This window comes from Pithys albifrons, chromosome 2 (genome assembly GCF_047495875.1).
Source record: "Pithys albifrons albifrons isolate INPA30051 chromosome 2, PitAlb_v1, whole genome shotgun sequence".
In the NCBI taxonomy this organism is placed as follows: Eukaryota; Metazoa; Chordata; class Aves; order Passeriformes; family Thamnophilidae; genus Pithys; species Pithys albifrons.
In genome coordinates this window covers 90,233,759-90,250,853 of record NC_092459.1, presented here as the reverse complement: position 1 = coordinate 90,250,853, position 17,095 = coordinate 90,233,759, and the positions used below count along the sequence as shown (strand labels likewise).

The 17,095-nt window shown below is 50.3% G+C and overlaps 1 protein-coding gene across 2 annotated transcripts; it reads left to right on the top strand.

Annotated features, from left to right (window-relative positions):
- The first annotated feature begins 5,208 nt into the window (after positions 1-5,208).
- SIX3 (SIX homeobox 3) lies at positions 5,209-9,693 on the top strand. 2 transcript variants are annotated; one of them, XM_071548040.1, is made up of 3 exons: positions 5,209-6,192; positions 8,551-8,710; positions 9,113-9,693. In XM_071548040.1, the coding sequence occupies exons 1-3, from the start codon at positions 5,435-5,437 to the stop codon at positions 9,212-9,214; spliced, it is 1,020 nt and encodes a 339-aa protein (XP_071404141.1). In that variant the 5' UTR covers positions 5,209-5,434; the 3' UTR covers positions 9,215-9,693. The 2 variants fall into 2 exon arrangements, with proteins under 2 accessions (XP_071404141.1, XP_071404140.1); XM_071548039.1 differs by lacking the exon at positions 9,113-9,693 and having other exon boundaries at positions 8,551-9,000.
- Positions 9,694-17,095: the final 7,402 nt, after the last annotated feature.

The following is a 17,095-nucleotide window of genomic DNA, read 5'->3' as shown; positions in this document are numbered from 1 at the left end:
TACGTCAATCATTTCAAAGTTGCTTCTTGTTGCCAATATGTCAGACTCTGTACACATCACTGCTACTTTCCTCGCTGCCGCCTTTAAAAGCTGTCCCCTCCTCCCCCACAAATTGTTTCTTCAAGTTTTCATTGCTAGGTTACGATTTCTAATTAGAGCTAAGTATTTCATCTAATATTTAATTTAGACGCCCAGCACATATATCATACCTAGATCAGTCAATCAAGTGTCCCTTGTTGATAATGCTACATCATTAAGAGTTGTGTTTAATTCAGGAGCAAGCGACTGTACGGCTACTGCTGCTGCGGAGCAGGTTACTTTCGACTGGTGGGAGCTGCCTGCATATCCAGAAGGATGGGGGGAAGTAGCCCAGTTCAGCCGGGAGGCGGCTGCGCCTTCCTCAACTCCTTCGTAAAGTTTGCTGCTTCCCAAGCCGGCACCTCGCCGCAGAGGCAAGCTGCATTCCTTTTCTCCCTCTTTAAATAATACTAATACTACAAATAGGTATCTCACGTTTTTCTCCTCCAGCCTCTGTGTTTATGCAAAATAAAGCTGAGGAGGGTCCTCAAAAGTTTAACTTCGGAAGTTGGAACACTATTTTGGACCGCTAATGAAATACCCCCTCGGCTTCTTAAGCCAATCCAAACATCTAAAAAAATACCACTTGCCCACTTGCTTCTTATTGCGGCCGGTCCAGCACGCTCCGCATCCATAGGGCTCTGCATCAGCAGCCGAATCGGCCACATCTTACACACCCATCAAATGCTCATTCATTTATCCCGGAAAATCGTGACTAAAGAGAGAGAGAGGACGAAAGAAAGAGGGAAGGAAGGAGAAAGATAGATGTGTTTGTAAAGACGGCATCAGTGCAAATTCGTCAGCGCTTGCCCCTGAAGACTGACAAAAATTCAATTAAATCGTTATAATAGTAATAACAACAACAAAAAGCCTAACAAGACCAACACGATGGGTCCTCCTTTACCTGCCCCGGGCTCTCCCTTTCTCCCCCCCTCGCCTTCCCCCTCGCCGTGGCCGCAGTGCTGCATTTTTCTCTCGCCGGTACCTCAACCGCTACGCCCCAGCCCCGTCTGAACCCCTGTCTCACCCGATAAAAAAATAATCAGCGCTTGCAAGCCTCGATTGAGTCACTCCCGAGTCAGGATTAAGGGGCACTAACTAGGCAGTAGAAAATCGCAGCCTCCTGGGAGCGACCATCAAAACAAGCAGTGAAATAAAAGAGCTTCTCTCTCTGTCTCCCTTCCTCTCCCCAGAAAAGTCCTCCGGGTTGGCAGCCCGACACGCACACACACGCACAACTTCGTAGGGCTCCTTCCAGAAGAGAGCACTGGTTTGCCCGGGTTTGTGCAGGGGGAGGTTTGGGGAGCTGTGCGGGGAGGATGGGGGGGGGGGGGGGGGGGGGGGCGGGGGGGGGGGGGGCGGGGGGGGCTCTTTCCCTGCCCTACAGAGCCACATTCATTCTAGCAGCTGAAACAATGAATCATGTGGGACCAAGTAAGATTGACTGGAAACGGACGGCAGGTTCCCTGGCCTGGAGAAGACGGCTATCGACAACGCAGGGGAACGCGTTACGCGGCCCTGGACCCCCGAATCCCAGCGCGGACGTGGGGAATGGCCGGGGGGGAGGAGGGGAAGCGAGGTCGCGCAACCCTTGGGCGCTCCCCCGTGGGACCTCCGCCTGCCCGTAACAAACTTACAGGATCCGGAAAGGATTTCCCCAGCCGAGAGGGTAGCCTCTGTTCTGTTCTGCTCTGCCCTGCCCCGTTCGTCGCCGCCGTTTTCCCGTTCCCGCCGCCGCCGACCGCGCCCGGCGGGACTCCCCGCTGCGCGCGCCGCTCCGCGCTGCCCCGCGCCCGCTCCGCTCCGCGCCCGCGGGGGCCCGGCGGCTGCGCCAGCGCGGCGGGTCCGGGCTCGGCATTAGCCGATCCCATTGACAGTTTGCAGCCAGCAGCTGCAGTCATTAAAAGCCATTTACACCCTGGCCTTCTCACACAAAGCTGGAGCGCCAACAATTATCTGCTTGCACATTTCAGGACATGAGAGTGTGTCCCTAACAGGCTTAGGGGAGCACTGAATCCCCGCCCGGGCTGGGCAAGCGCAGGATCCGATCCCCGAGGTCCGGCTAACGACCACGGCGCCTCTATGACCCGCGTTTTCCAGCCGCGGGAGCTGGAGGAAATATTTTAGGATGCTGGCTCCGTCCTAGAAAGAGCTTCTGGCTAGCAGAGCTCATGCGCTGGACCTTCGCGGCGCAGAGAGGAGAGTGGGCTTCAGGAAGACGTTGATGTTACCTAAGGGGCAGGGTTGTGAGTTTGTTTGGTTTTAAACGAACATGCACGCGAAGTGAATGCATTGAAATACTCTACGGAAGGATATTTTGGAAGAAACGTTTGCACCAGAAATGCAGTTGTTAAATGTTTAATATGGGGGAGAGAAAGAAAGAAAGAAAGAAAGAAAGAAAGAAAGAAAGAAAGAAAGAAAGAAAGAAAGAAAGAAAGAAAGAAAGAAAGAAAGAAAGAAAGAAAGAAAGAAAGAAAGAAAGAAAGAAAGAAAGAAAGAAAGAAAGAAAGAAAGAAAGAAAGAAAGAAAGAAAGAAAGAAAGAAAGAAAGAAAGAAAGAAAGAAAGAAAGAAAGAAAGAAAGAAAGAAAAAGAATATATCGAAGCTTTGAAAGATTAGTCTGAAATCCTAATAGAGGGGTCGCAACCTATAGGCGAACGACCAGTATATGATAGTCCGTGAGACTGAAAAGAAAAAAAAGAAAGAAACAGAAGATTTGGATGTTTTTCTGGAAATACATTTTCAGGGAGTTAAATTTACAGCTTGAAGAAAAATGGAATCAAATATTGAGAAACTCCCGCAGGAATTCCCCCCACTCTCCCCTCTGTAATCCTTTACATAAAAGGAAAGGATTACAAAGAAAAAGATTGTGTGTGTGTGTGTATTAAAATCTTTGGCTAAACATATTGTTGTCCAATTAATACCTCCAAGTCGATTTGTAGAGGGGCTGAGAAGTCTCTTTCCCTCCTTAGATGTACAACTGGAAATATGAGCCAGGAAAGGTGGGAGGGTAAAAAGAAGTTTCTCCCAAGTCTGTTAACAGAAGTGCTTAAACAGATCACTAAAAATTAAGAGGGCGAGTTATTTCCATTAGGACTATGAAGCCATGTAGCACACCGATGACAGTTTAGTGGAAATCAGATGAATGTGTAATACAGCGAGCTTCTTCCAGTCCAGCAGCTCTTCCAACTGGACCTATTCATCTGCCACTTGGAATTATTTCACGAGGAGTGCGCTGTGAAAGGATCACAACCAGTTTGGAGCGCAGCTAAAGAACTTCTACCACCCATAGCAGTATTATTATTATCCTTCGGATAGGGCAAGTCACGCTATGTTTTCACATTTTAATTGTAATATCTCACTTCCCCCCTCCTTCCCTCCATTGATGTCTGAAAGTAGTTTGGGCTCCAAGCCTCACCCCTCGATCTCCATCGGAATGTAGAAAAGATCTTTAAAAAAGTTTTGAATTCCTCAATGATTTTTCTTCTAGAAAGGCGGCTTAGGATAATTATTTCAGCTTTATTGAGGGCAGATTAGTTGAAGTCTGGATGCTGCGTTTCAATACTCGTTGTACATGCCTTTACAATGTCGGCATTGTTTGCTACTGTGTGTGAACCTATTCAAAATATACACTTTTTAACACCAAGCAAAGTCCTGTCTAAATATACACAGTAAGTCTGGAAAGATGTCCATGACCCGTACAAATCTCTGTAAATCACACTTCCATAGCTACAGAAACCAAACAAAAGAGTTACCAGCTCAAGATGCTGATTAAATCTTCTTAAAAGCAACATACCTAATAATAAATGTAGTTGCATGGTAGCAAGGTCTGGCGACCCAGCTATGTCTTACTGATGCATGGACCCAAAGCACTACCACGCAGATTTCCCCTACTCTCAATTAAAAATAAATATCTGGGCTCAAATCCACTTTTGCTCGCCTCGCTTTCCTCATGCCCACAGAAGAGTCCTGCAAGTTCGGAGCAGAAATTGCGGGGGAAAGGAGAGGTGCAGTGTCAAGCCCCGACGGGTTTCGGGGTGACGAGCAGCCTCACAAGGTCACTGTGCTACGGAGAAAGGAAGGAATGAGAGGAGGTGAGGCGAGTGGGAGGAGGAAAGCCAGAATGGAAGAAAAACAAAGTGGAGAGAGGGAAGAGAAAGGAGAGGGAAGAGGAAGACAAGAAGAAGCGGGAGGGCGGAGAAGCAAGGAGTGGGAGAGGGAGGCAGAGAGCGGGGAGCCGCCAGGGTCGATCGCGGATCCGGGTGGCCGGAGCGGGCCCGGGCTGGGCGCACTGGGCGGCTCCCGGTGGAGCGGCCGCGGCTCTCCGCGAGCAGCGGATCCTTCCTTTCGCGGAGAGGGGAAAGGAGTGGGAGAGGGGAGGAGAGACTCGTCAGTGAACCAGAGCTAAACCCAGCCTGTACTGTATGTGCCTGCACTGTATGTGCCTGCTTCTGGGAGGGTCACCGGCGTGAGGATGGGTCTAATGATCTCATCTTTCTTTTCTTCCCCGGCACTATTAGTGCTCAGATAGGCAGAATGAAGTGAAACTACGTGCAAATCATGTGTAAATTGTCTCAGTTAGGAGCCCTTTATCCGAACGTGTATCCCAGCCTGGCCCATTTACTTTTCCCCCATATCTCCTTTAGCTTTAACGAGGCTCGTTAAGATCACAATAATATTCCACCCTCTAATTGCTCATCCCATTCAACAAATATGTGCACACTGCTTTTCGCATTATTTGATCCCTTATTTAGGAGGGGTGTGGAGAGGGAGGGGGAAGAGACAGGGAGAAGGGGAAGTGCTGAGATTAGGAGTTGCAAAGATTAAGGAGGAAAAAAAATCCAAACAACAAACCAGGCTTTTCCACCAACCGCCCCGCTTCCCTCCCCCCCTGTGCATTTGGGCGAAGTGGTAAAAACCTTCCTTACGTACTCCGTAATGATTGGCAGGCCTGACAGTGATTGGCAGCGGCTGCCATGGCAACGCCACAACGACACTCAGAAGACCAATAGAAAAGCGAAACAAAATGTTTCAGCGCTGCACTCACTGTGGATTTAGGGGAGATATTATGAGGCTGTTGTCATTAGGGCGATCGCTGTTGAATCACTGAATCCTGACTCGGCGGCGGCGCGGGGCCGGGTGTGTGTGAGTGCGTGTGCGTGTGGTGTGTGTGTGTGTGTGCGCGCGTGTGCGTGTGCCCGCGTGTGCCCGTGAGTGTGTGTGCCCCCGTGCCTCTATGTGGCTGTGTGTGCGTGTGCGGGTGTGGATGCGTGCGCGGTGCGTGTGCCTTTTCCTCCCTTTTTCCTCCCTTTCTTTCTTTTCTCCCTGATTTATCTCCCCCTCTCCCCGGTCATCCCATGGTGTTCAGGTCCCCACTAGAGCTTTATCCCACCCATTTCTTCTTGCCAAACTTCGCCGCCGATCCGCACCACCGCTCCCTCCTTCTCGCCAGCGGCGGCGGCAGCGGCAGCGGCTCGGGCTGCAGCCCCGGTGCCGGCGGCGGTGGAGGCGGCAGCTCCCGGGCACCCCACGAAGAGTTGTCAATGTTTCAGCTGCCCACACTCAACTTCTCCCCGGAGCAAGTGGCCAGTGTCTGCGAGACGCTGGAGGAGACTGGAGACATAGAGAGGCTGGGGAGGTTCCTCTGGTCGCTGCCGGTGGCGCCGGGGGCATGCGAGGCCATCAACAAGCACGAGTCCATCCTCCGCGCCCGGGCGGTGGTGGCCTTCCACACGGGCAACTTCCGAGACCTCTACCACATTCTGGAGAACCACAAATTCACCAAGGAGTCCCACGGCAAGTTGCAGGCCATGTGGCTCGAAGCGCACTACCAGGAGGCCGAGAAGCTAAGGGGTCGCCCGCTGGGACCAGTTGATAAATATAGGGTGAGGAAGAAGTTTCCGCTGCCCAGGACCATTTGGGATGGTGAGCAGAAGACGCACTGCTTCAAGGAGAGGACTCGCAGCCTCCTGAGGGAGTGGTACCTGCAGGACCCTTATCCCAATCCCAGCAAGAAAAGGGAACTGGCTCAGGCCACGGGGCTCACCCCCACGCAAGTAGGCAACTGGTTCAAAAACCGAAGGCAAAGAGACAGAGCAGCGGCGGCTAAAAACAGGTCAGTGGGGCTGCGGTACCACGCTCCGGGGCGGGGGGCGAGGTGGGCGGCGGTACCCCGCGGGCGGACTGCCGCACTCCGCGGCTCGGCAGCCGCCTGGGAGGCAACGCGCCTCTATCTACATCTCCCTTCCTGCTTCTCTTCTCCATCACCGCCACCGGGAGAAATCGATCCCCTCGCCGGGCGGGTAGATCTCTTCCCAGTAGCCGCGGGGATGCGACGGGGACAGGCGCGGCTCAAAGTTGCCTGACGTGCCTCGAGCACTGTCCCGGCTCCCCACGGGCTTCCGGGGTGCGGACATGGCAGGTGTGGGGAGCTCCGTCCGCGGGTATATGTGTGTGTGTGTGTATGTATGTGCGCGGGCCCCATCGGAGGCGGCGGGGGCAGCGCCCGGCTCTCCCGGCCTCCCTCCCCGCAGCGGCATCTGCCGCGGGGGACGGGAAACCCCGCGGCTCCGGGTCGGTGGGCTAAGGTTTGGCTTTCGGCTTGTCGCGATCTGCGCCTGGCCGGGCTCTGGCGCGGTTCCCCTGACGAGGGGCCGAGGCAGGCGGTGAGGCTCAGAGCGGGTTTCGGTAGAGCCAGAGGCTCCACTCCAATTGTTCGTGCTGCTCTGCATGCGCAGCGGGACCAGCACAGGCACACACATATCCCAGAGCTCTTTGGCTCGTGGAGAAAAAGGGAAAAAAACATTTAAGAGACCGGGAATCTTTTTTTCCCCCATCTGCATTCCCATGTTTACACCACATGGCGACCTGGCCTCCTGGTCCTGTGTTTCCTGTGCATCTACGCTTGCATTTATGTGTCTCTCGGTGTCTTTTTTTTTCTTCCCCTTTCTGCTTTGCCATGATAAAAGCGAGACACCCTTCCTTCTTTCTTTTTTTCTTTCTCGTCACTCTCCGTAATACTTATTTTGCAAATGAAAATGGACCCTTAATCCAGTTTGACTCATTGGTTTTATTTTAATTTAAGTTTGGCCAGCACTGTAAACGTGTAAACAAAACTTCTTGTTCTTGTAAATGCTGTCTTTTAAATTCCTCCTAATTATAGCACTGGTGCTATTGATTCACGATTCTGTAGGAAAAATGCAACCTAAAAGTGCCTCGCTATTTAATTTCCATTAAATGGAAAACAGATCAGCTTAGGACTGTAAATAAACAGAAGTTGCCTATGGATGCTTTTGTTGACTCAACGCTGTTGACAGCAGATGAATGCATCAGGAATTGTAAATGGGAGAAAAAATCAAAGACGATGAAATTAGACAACTTAAAATAATGAGAAATGTAGAATAAACAGGCTATGGTTTTTTTAATTCTTCTTTGCAGCCAGTTAAACAGAAAATTCCTCGGTGGGAAGCATTTGAGTAAAGAGTGTATTTTAATTCACACTGGCAATACTAGGCGCTAGCTGTTTGAGGCTGGCTGCTCAACTCAGGACTTTTAGCTCTTATCCCTGAATCAGCTTTTTTGGGGGAGGGGGCGGTTTCGAGCGGAATAAACGGGCCCAGAGGAATATTCACAACACGCGAGGGGACCTAAAAATTATGGATTGCTTCTTTAAAAAAATGCTCAAAAGCAATATTCCCTTAAGCGTTGACGGGGAAAGGACCAGCACTTTAAAGCCGATTTTGGCTTTCAGATGAAAAAAGAAAGTAAATTTCGAGCTGAGAGAAGTACTGTGTTCCACAATCTTTTATTTTATTCATAGCGCTGCGTTCCATGGCCAGGACCTCCCTCCAGTCCTGCCTCAGACCCCAGAGTATTTGTCAGTGCACCGGGGAATATTTAGTCAGATAATGGCCAGAGCACAAAATGAGGAGCCAGTACGATTCTTGCCCTCTACAGAACGCTCCTTTCGTCTTTTCGCGATGGCCAAGTGTTTAAGGAGCTCACCCACACACGATTTCTCCTAGGCCTGCCGTACTGCGGGGAGAAGTGACTGGCAGTCCGGGGAAAGAGAAGGTGCTGCTCGTGTTGTCCTAACCTGGGGACAGGGAATCGCTTCTCCCGCCGCTCCCTATCTTCTCGCAGGCCCCTCTAGCTGTGTCTGCGCGGGATGCCGTGCCCCCGAGGCGGCCTGAGCCGGCAGCGGGGAGAGCGCGGCCCGGGAGAACGGCTTGGCCCTGCATCCCGCCGCCGCTGCGGGCTCTGCGGGGCGCTGCGGGAAAGCAGCTGGGCCGGGCCGGGGACCGCACCGCTGCAGTCGAGGGGTCCGGTCCGTTCCGCTTCGCGCCGGGCCGAGGCCGTGGGCGCGGCCGTCCACGGCCCGGAGGGGCGCGGGATCGGGCGGGCGCCGTCCCCTTGGCGGCGGCCGGTGTCTGAGCGGGGCTATGCTGTTGTTTTGTCTCCCGGCGCGATGCAGGCTCCAGCACCAGGCGATAGGACAGAGCGGCATGCGGTCGCTGGCAGAGCCCGGCTGCCCGACACACAGCTCGGCCGAGTCTCCGTCCACGGCGGCCAGCCCGACCACCAGCGTCTCCAGTTTGACAGAAAGAGCCGAGACGGGCACCTCCATCCTCTCGGTAACCTCCAGCGACTCGGAATGTGATGTATGATATCGGAAAACAAACAAACAAAAAAATCCAAATCCAAACAGCCAAGCACCCTCTCCCCGTCCCGAGCGAAACAAACCGAGGCAACCTAGAATCAGGACACACACACGCATGCACGCACACACACAGCCAGGAGGAAAGAAAAGGCCAAACCCGACCCAAACGTAATAGCAAACAAACAGACAGGGATCAGAGAATCCACCACCACCGTCAGCCAACACCACCACCAAGAGATGGAGCTAAAACTTCAACAGTCACAAACGCTGGTGCTGCAGCGGGAGGGGTGGGGGGGGGCGGGAAATAATAATTATTATATATATAAAAAGAAAGGAAAAAAAAACAAAGCAAAAGTGACAATTGTATTCTTTTTAGGACAAGCACGATTTCTCCTTTGCGCTTTTCCATGGACGCATTTCACCCACTTGCATGATGATGATGATTAAATTTGTATCTGGGAAAAAATATTCTCTATAGTAAAGGAAAACAAACAGAAACCAGACAAAAAATGCAAACTCCGATCAAATTTGTACAAAAATCAAAAATAAAAAAAAAAGTTAAAAGGAACTCCTTGAAGAGGGAAATAACCAATGTTTATCGCCTTTTTGTTGGTCCTGTTTCTCTTTCTATCTTCCTCTCCCTTTCTCTCTCTTTTTTTTTTTTTTAGTCCAAGTGATGGTCCAGCCAAGATGCAATTTTCTGTTTTTTTGTTCAGCAGACAATCATTTTATTCGTAAGCACCTTTTTTTCTACACTTCTGTCACTGCCTGCGTGGGTACTGGTTATAAATGTGGAAAAAGAATAGTTATGACTGTAACAGATTTTTATTTTTATTTCAAAATTTTATATGAATTATGTATATCTTAATGATGCGGTCATTTTCCCAGTTTGTAATATATGTGTAGAAATGCTTGTATATGATATTTGCTCTCTTCCTTCCTTCTCTCTGTCTATCTCCCTCCCACTCTTCTCTCTCTCTCCTTTTTTTTTCCTTGACTCGGTGTTCCTTGCACAAACTTAGCTGTCAAAATCTGACGGGCTAGGTTTTCAAAAGGGACCTCAGCGATAGAAAAAAAAATAAGAAAAAGAAAAAAAAGCTTAGGGTGCAACTGTAGTTATCTTATGCAAAAGCTATTTTGAGTATTTCATAGCAGCTTTGGGGGGTCTCTTCTTAAACTCCACGTAGGACGCTTAAACTATTGTTTCCTTAACTGCGTGTTTATCTATATGTACAAACTTTCTAAATCAAATACAGTATTCCATTTTCTTATCTATCCAGCGATGTTGGTGTTTCTGTTCGCCACGGAAATCACGCCTTCCCCGTTGGCTTCTCTCTCCGCGGTGTGCCCCGCTGCCGTCCCACGGGGAGCGCATCTCTGCGCGGTCCCTACGCCCCACCGGCCCCCTCCTTCCCCGGCTCGGCGGGTCACTCCGAAGGGATTTTGCGGGGACGAAACGACCCCGCGAGGAGGCTGCGGGCGGCAACGGGGACACAGTGCTGCGATAGCGGCGGCTTCGCGGGGCACGGCCGTATCCCTCTGTGTCCCCTCTGCCACCGCGGACTCCATCCTTTCCCCTCACACCCTGGTCATTTTTCTGTGCATTGCGAGTTAAAAGGTTTCCCCCGACCGCCTGTCTGCAGGGCTGGAGGTCTCCAGAGAGTGGTTAAGACACTTCGGGATTTGTTTTGCAGCTTTAAATGAAAACAAAACCAAAAACTAGCCCTAAGCGGGCTACAGCTCCTCCCCTTGAATCCGGAGTATATTGTAATGTGCTGAAAGAAGTCTTTATTTGCATGACTAACAGTATTTCAGCATCTTTATTTTTTTGTCTTTTTTTTTCTTTGCTCTTGGCAGGTTATTCAGCCGTGTATTAACAAGAAGTAAATCTAAACTTGTTTTTACTTGAAAATACAATTTTGAATATTAACGGGGATTTAGAAAGAAACGTGCCTGGAATTTCTTGACCATTTCCAAACTATTATGAACTTCCGATCTACCTTTGTGTTGCCTGAGTCCTCTCTTCCTCCTTCTCCCTCCCCTTTTTTTTGTGAAGTCCGAATTAGGCCTAAAGAAAGTCATAGGGAGCGCCTGGGTTCCCACCCCCTAGACCCCAGCCCAAGAGGCTACCTGTGGATTTGGGAGAATCCCCATGGGGTGTCAGATCTTAGATCAAGCCTCTAATGGGTAATTTTAAGAAATAAACTGTTGTGTGAATATGTTCATACACCTCTGGTTCCCCTGAGGACAAGCCGCCCGTGTGCAAGCACGTATGGAACACGTCCCTGCGTGTGTCTGGAGTCACCGCGGGGAAGGACACATATGGCCCGAGGCAGCGCCCGCCCCGTCGGGGGTCGCCTCCCCCGCCCCGCGGGTTTCGCTTAACGCGCGGCTCCGAGGTGGGGTCTTCCCCAGGGGCACCTCCGGCGGTGTCACTGCCCCCATCGCCAACATAACACGAGTGGGGAGTTAATAGAAAATAACGTCCGGTTGTACGAAACTGAAATGGACGGGAATTGCTTGGGGGCAGACACACAACAGGGCTCCCGTGTTCCGCGTGGGTGGTGTGATGGACCTAGTTCGTTCCCTCCCCCACGCGGCTTTTAGAGGGGAGAAATATTACCCATGAGGGGATAAAAGGTTCCTCAGCGGCCAGCACCCTCGCCGGGTCTCACATTAGTGCTTGGGCTGCTTTTTCTCTCCGCCCCCTCCCCGCCATGGAGGCTGCGGAGAGGCCTTTAGAACAACAAACTCCAGCTTTTCAGTCACCCCCAGGTTTTGGTAGGAAGATCTTCAATGCTGGTACGTTGTTTTTAAGTGCAGTTTTCTGTTCCTCTCTGATAGTGTCGTTCTTATCCAGCAGTGTTTTTAGAGGACTTTAATACCTGAAAGGATGCAGACATGAAAGTTTGGGATACATTGTTTTCTTCATTTTCACGTCTCGAAGCTGCAGCTAGAAGGCGTCAAGCCGGCAGCAGTAACCTACCTCAACTCAGCCTCACAATGATAGGTTTGGATTTTTCATCCCTTTGATTAAACCTCCAGAAGATCGCCCCGTCCTGCCGTGGCAGTTAGAGGATGCCAGAGATCACCCTTAGCATCTCCCTACCAGTACCTGGACTTAAGCTTCAGGACAGCTTCAGCTTAAGGGCAGGGCCTTTCCTCCCACGACATTTGTCACCCCCATCCCCCAAAAGTTGCTCCTTTGACCGGATTGCCAGCCCAAACCCGAAGCTGCCCCATCCGCCCTGGGGGTGTCTCCCTCTCCCGGGAACCCGAGGATCTTTGCGCGAGGCGACCGAGGGGGGAAGACATCGTGGGGCCCCGCTGCCTGCGCGGTTTCGGGGTGCCAAGGGTGCAGCTAATGATATGCCGTTTCACAGCCGGGCTTCGTAATAGATAAATGATGTTTTTTTAGGATTTGCATTAGAAACCTGAATGGCTGATTGAGGTGTAAATCTATGAAAAGCTGCATTTAAGCCTTCTCACCCACTAAGTCCATCTGCCCCGGGAAGATAGGGCCTATCGAGCCCCGCCAAACTGAAGGGCTGCCTCCTCCCTGCCCCTGGCCCGGCTTTATCCACAGACCCTCTCCAGCATTAGTTTATTATCCGCGCCGAGCCCGGCCGTTGATTAAGATGAAATTACTCGGAAGCTGAAGCGCGTTTGATCAATATTTAAGAGAAAGCCTGAGGACGGGAGGCAGATGGCCAGAACCCAGAAGCCCCCTGCGCTGCCTCCGCGAGAGCCGGTCTGGGCGGCTCCAATCCTCCGGTCCGTGCCGTCCCGCCCCGCCGCCTCTCGCCCACCACCGCGGAGGCACGGCCCCACCCCGCTCGTCGGAAGTTGGGCCGAGACTAGCCGGTTCCGGAGTAGTTTGGAGGCGATGGTTACCCCCCCCACGGCCCACTCCCGCGCCGTGGGTCTGTGACACTGCCTTCATCCCCAACAGCTCCGGTTTGTGGGTCCACCGGCGTGGAAGTCTGGGGGCCACGGAAGCCACCTGCCTGCCTCCCTCCTTTCCTCCCTTGGTAGCTGCCCGAGGGCCAACCCTAGCCCTTTAGCATGGCTGGGGGTCTTTTGTGCGCCTTCTGGGCTGTGTCTGCTGCCGGGCCTCCACGGTCAGGCGTGGGTTTCAGTCACCCCCAACTCTCTCTGTCTGATCAATTACAGCAGCCTCTTCGAGAGACCTGAGTCTGCTTGCCCGTTGCCCTTAATTTTTAGCATACCCAGATGAGGTTACTGCCCCGGCCCGAAGTGAAAAGAAATGTGGACGTTGGTGCCCTGGTATTGCTCTGATTTCCTCGGTTAGCTGAGCACAACTTTCTATTCGTGTTTATTCATGCAGTTTCTTATTGAGCTCCACATCGCACTGGCCTGGATTCTGCATGTAGGGAGAGGATAGACAAACATTGCCTTTTCTAGAGCACACACACGCACACTGGTGTGCAGACTGACACACATGCACACACACACGAGTCCAAAATGCAGAGGGTTCCCGTGGCCTGTAGCTGCATGACCACCCTGAGAGAGCTCTGATACACAGAAGTTTGTAAATCGTGTATAAAAAAGGCAGAAAAGAACCAAACAATCCAGTTGCAAACTGACCAAGGGATGGAGAAGGGAGACGGGAGTCTGTATGTCTCTCTGTGTGCAAGAAAGAGTTGTGAAGAGAAAGCACTAAGGATATTACCGACAATCATGCTAAATATTCTCTTCTAGCACAGTAATGACAAAAGGCAAGGGCTGTCGGGTTATAGCTGTGATTAAATGATACGAAAGGGATTTATGTTGCTGTGTCTGGAGGAAGGACGGCTGCGAGGTTTTGTTTTCGACGCTGTTCTTTTTTATTTTGAAAGCAAGGTGTTTTCAGACCAGGAGGCTTCAAAGCGGCTTGGCACCTCGTGATCTGCAAGAGAAGGTGCTGAAGAGTATTGAATAAAGAAAGCATAGATGTAAATACCTGGAAGTGTGTGGTTAGAATCACCTCTCTGTAAGCGAGTTGAAGTAGCAGAATTGTCTCTGTGCAGCAGACAGGTCCCTTGCCGAACAGGTAGAAAAAGAAGGACAAGAACTGCACTAGACGCCAAGATTTACAACATCTAATTCCAGTTTGCTACTGACCATAATTCCTGCCCTAAATATTAGAAGGACATTTAGTTATACGGCAAATATTTGTTGTTTTATTCGTTTTTTGTCGTTTGGGGTTTTTTTTTCTTTGAGGGGGGTAGATGTTTTTTTCGTCCCCATAGAAACATCTTAAGGGAAAGTTCATTTAATAATAATGTCAATTAAAGAGTAATTTTCAATGAGTGAAGGAGAAATTGCTTTGCTACTGGATTAACCTCTCTAGCAATATCCAGCAACAATAACGAAGTGCTGCAGTTTACCAGAAAACACAAATTTGGACACGGACCTGGAGAAGTGCGTGTGGGTGTGTGGGTGTGTGTACATGGGTGAACCCCCACATTCATATGGAGTGGCTGTATGCATTCGTGAATGGGTTGGAGTTAATATATACAATGTCCACACACAGAGAGGCATATATATGTGTACACACATACACATATTTTCAGATTAAAGCAGTTCTTGTAATATCTTGTAGAACACTAAATATTCCCTTTTAATATCTAAATAGGTCAGTAATACAGTTCAATAACATTGGAGGTGTCTGTATATTCTCTCTCTTCAGTCTGTGATAAAACATTCTTTAAGACTATTGGGATTTTACACTGTAATTCTATTAAATAGTAATTGAAGGGTCGCGAGAGGCTATGATACAGGATCAGCAGTGTGTAAGCCATCCGTTTGAACTTTAATTTGGAATCATAGGCAGATGGGATCACGGCCTCTTTGTGGTGCTTGCAGATTTAAAACTAGCCGGCACATGGAGTGGAAAAAAAACCCTGCAATGCAGATTCATTCATTAAACATGAAAGGTTAGTGCTTGAGAGGATAAACGCTTAGACGTCTAGGTAAATACAGAAATATATTTCACTCTCCTCCCTTCACTCCTACCATAACCTCCAACTATCTCAGTTACTGGCTTTTTATTGTTATTACAAATAACTTTCTGTTATATCCCCAGTGGGGATAAGTGTACCTGAACGACTTATTTATATCTGCATCACAGTCTGTCTGTGAAACTTTTATTCCACTTGCAGCCGAGGGGCAGCTAGTTTTATTTATTTATTTACTCTTTTGCTGCCTCTTCCATGTGCCTTCTTGAACGCTTTTAAAGCTCTCATGGAAAGAATGCCAAAATCAAGCCCCGCTGTATAGGACACATGGCAGTGAAGGAGGGAGCTGTTTTCGCAAACGGAAAAATTATAATAAAAAACCCCAAATCCCAGACAGAACCAGTGTGGTATGAAATGATCTGCCTGAGCCGGGAGGCGAATGGTAAAAGCCTCTGCAGGAGGAGCCGGGAGTGCTGCTGTTGCGTGTGGCGGGGAGCTGCTGTGCGTGGCCGAGGTGTGTGCGCACGTGGGAGTGGGTTCGTGCTCGTGCTCGTGGGTACCGATGGGTGTGTGTTGTCAACACTTAGCCCGGACGTTGCAGTTCCACCTTATCTGAAAACAAAAGACTTTCCAACTGCAAGTCAAATCCATCCCTCCTCCCCTCGTCTCTGGCTATATCGTATAAAAAAGGAGCTTTCATTGTTTATTTCTAAATATTTGTGAAGCAGACAGTCTATGGGTTAACCTAATTAACACATCCATACTGTATATTAGTGGACCAAGCCGTACAGCGAATTTCTAATGCGATGGTTGAATGTGATAGTAATTTCTGTGTTACAGGAGATTACAGCAACACTGGAGCATTTCCAGATTGTAGATGGTTTTAGATGTTGAATTTCCAGATGAGTATTTACCATCATAACTAATTTAAGACCATTATTAAATAGAAATTCTCAGCAGGGCTCTTTAATGATGGAACACGTTACTAATTACAGAGTTTACGCTCTGTTTTGGCTAAGCAGTCTAGAGGGATGGGATTGTGCTCTGCATGCAAAGCCAATATTACTAACGAGGAGGCATCATACCCCTAACATTTCAATCATATTATTAAAGAAAGCCACTTCTTGCCTTATCTGCGCGAGGAGATAGCAAGACCGTTTTGTTTACCGGCCTCCCAAGCTCTGAATATAGCTGGGATGGAGAGTGGGATCCCTCCCCCTCCTCCCCTACTCCCAGAGGCTTGGCCGCTGGGGAGGCTGTGCAAAGGAGAGACGCCCTCGCCCGCCGCGCCCCGGGGCTCGTTCCGCGCCGCTCCCGCCTTGCCCGATGCCCCCCAGGGCCGCAGCGGGTAGTCTCTTCCCGGCACTCCGTGCAGGGGGGAAGCGCAATAGCGAGGGCTTAAGCGGAGAGGGCAAAGGAGGACTCTTCCACTCCCCCCAAAAGTCATGGGCGCAGATGCACGCACGAGGGGCAGCTATACAGAATTGGCGTGTGCGGGTAGATGAGTACAAACAGTAGTGTCAGTAAAGGACAAAGAGGAACAATCTTGGTGTCCCCACTCTCCCTCATCCCTCTGCTCCTTCGGGCTCCACGTCCCGGGAAGCTGCTGGTACGTTTCACCCGGAGGCCCGGAAGATTGCGACGCTCCCGTCGAAGCTCGAGAAAGCAGCTCTGAGTCACGAGGTTTGTATTAAACTGAGAAGATGTGTTCAGGGCTGCGAGAGAATGACCACGGTGGGAGAGGGGAAAGTGGAACACCGGGGTCCCCATCCAGATGAGCCCCTGTTCCCGCAGCTGTGTCCCTTGCATCGTCCCTCAAGTGTGGGACCGGCGTCCCTCTGCCCTAGCATTTCTTTGAGACAATAGCCTTGGAGACAGAAGGAGGCGAAGTAGATTTTTTTCCCTCACCTCAGGTGTGGGCCACGTAAAATTGCATTTAGTTTTTCTGACAATAGCAATTTTCCTCTTACCCATCTACTTCCTGGCCCACCTCCTTTCCCTCTCCAGGTTACGGAGCACGCTGTTGCGTTCAGACCCGGTGTCAGTACCGAGTTTTCGTTGCCGTGAAAGGACAACAAACGGTTCTCATCATATTTTCACTCTCGCTATCCATTAAAGTGTTTGATCTGAACGATTAATAAGTACCGAGGACAGGTTTGCAAAAACCTGCTATTACATTCAGTCTTGTTTTTGCCCGAGTAAAGACTTTTGGTTTGTCTTGCTCTGCCTGTCTTAAAAAGGTGCGGTATCCATTCTCTTTTCAGATGAGATCCACATATACATGTATACAGAGAGAGACAGAAACACATTTTCCCTTTATACGCTTACGTATTTGCAAGCACAGTTGCATATTTTCTACACACCCCCTCCCCCATCTGGCCTTACAGAACACGAAAATC

Excerpts from the sequence above, each read along its gene's own strand:
- SIX3 (XM_071548040.1), top strand. The coding sequence starts at position 5,435 with ATGGTGTTCAGGTCCCCACTAGAGCTTTATCCCACCCATTTCTTCTTG. Across the intron at positions 6,193-8,550 it reads GCAGCGGCGGCTAAAAACAG|GCTCCAGCACCAGGCGATAG; the intron begins GTCAGTGGGGCT and ends GGCGCGATGCAG. Across the intron at positions 8,711-9,112 it reads CGGGCACCTCCATCCTCTCG|GACAAGCACGATTTCTCCTT; the intron begins GTAACCTCCAGC and ends TATTCTTTTTAG.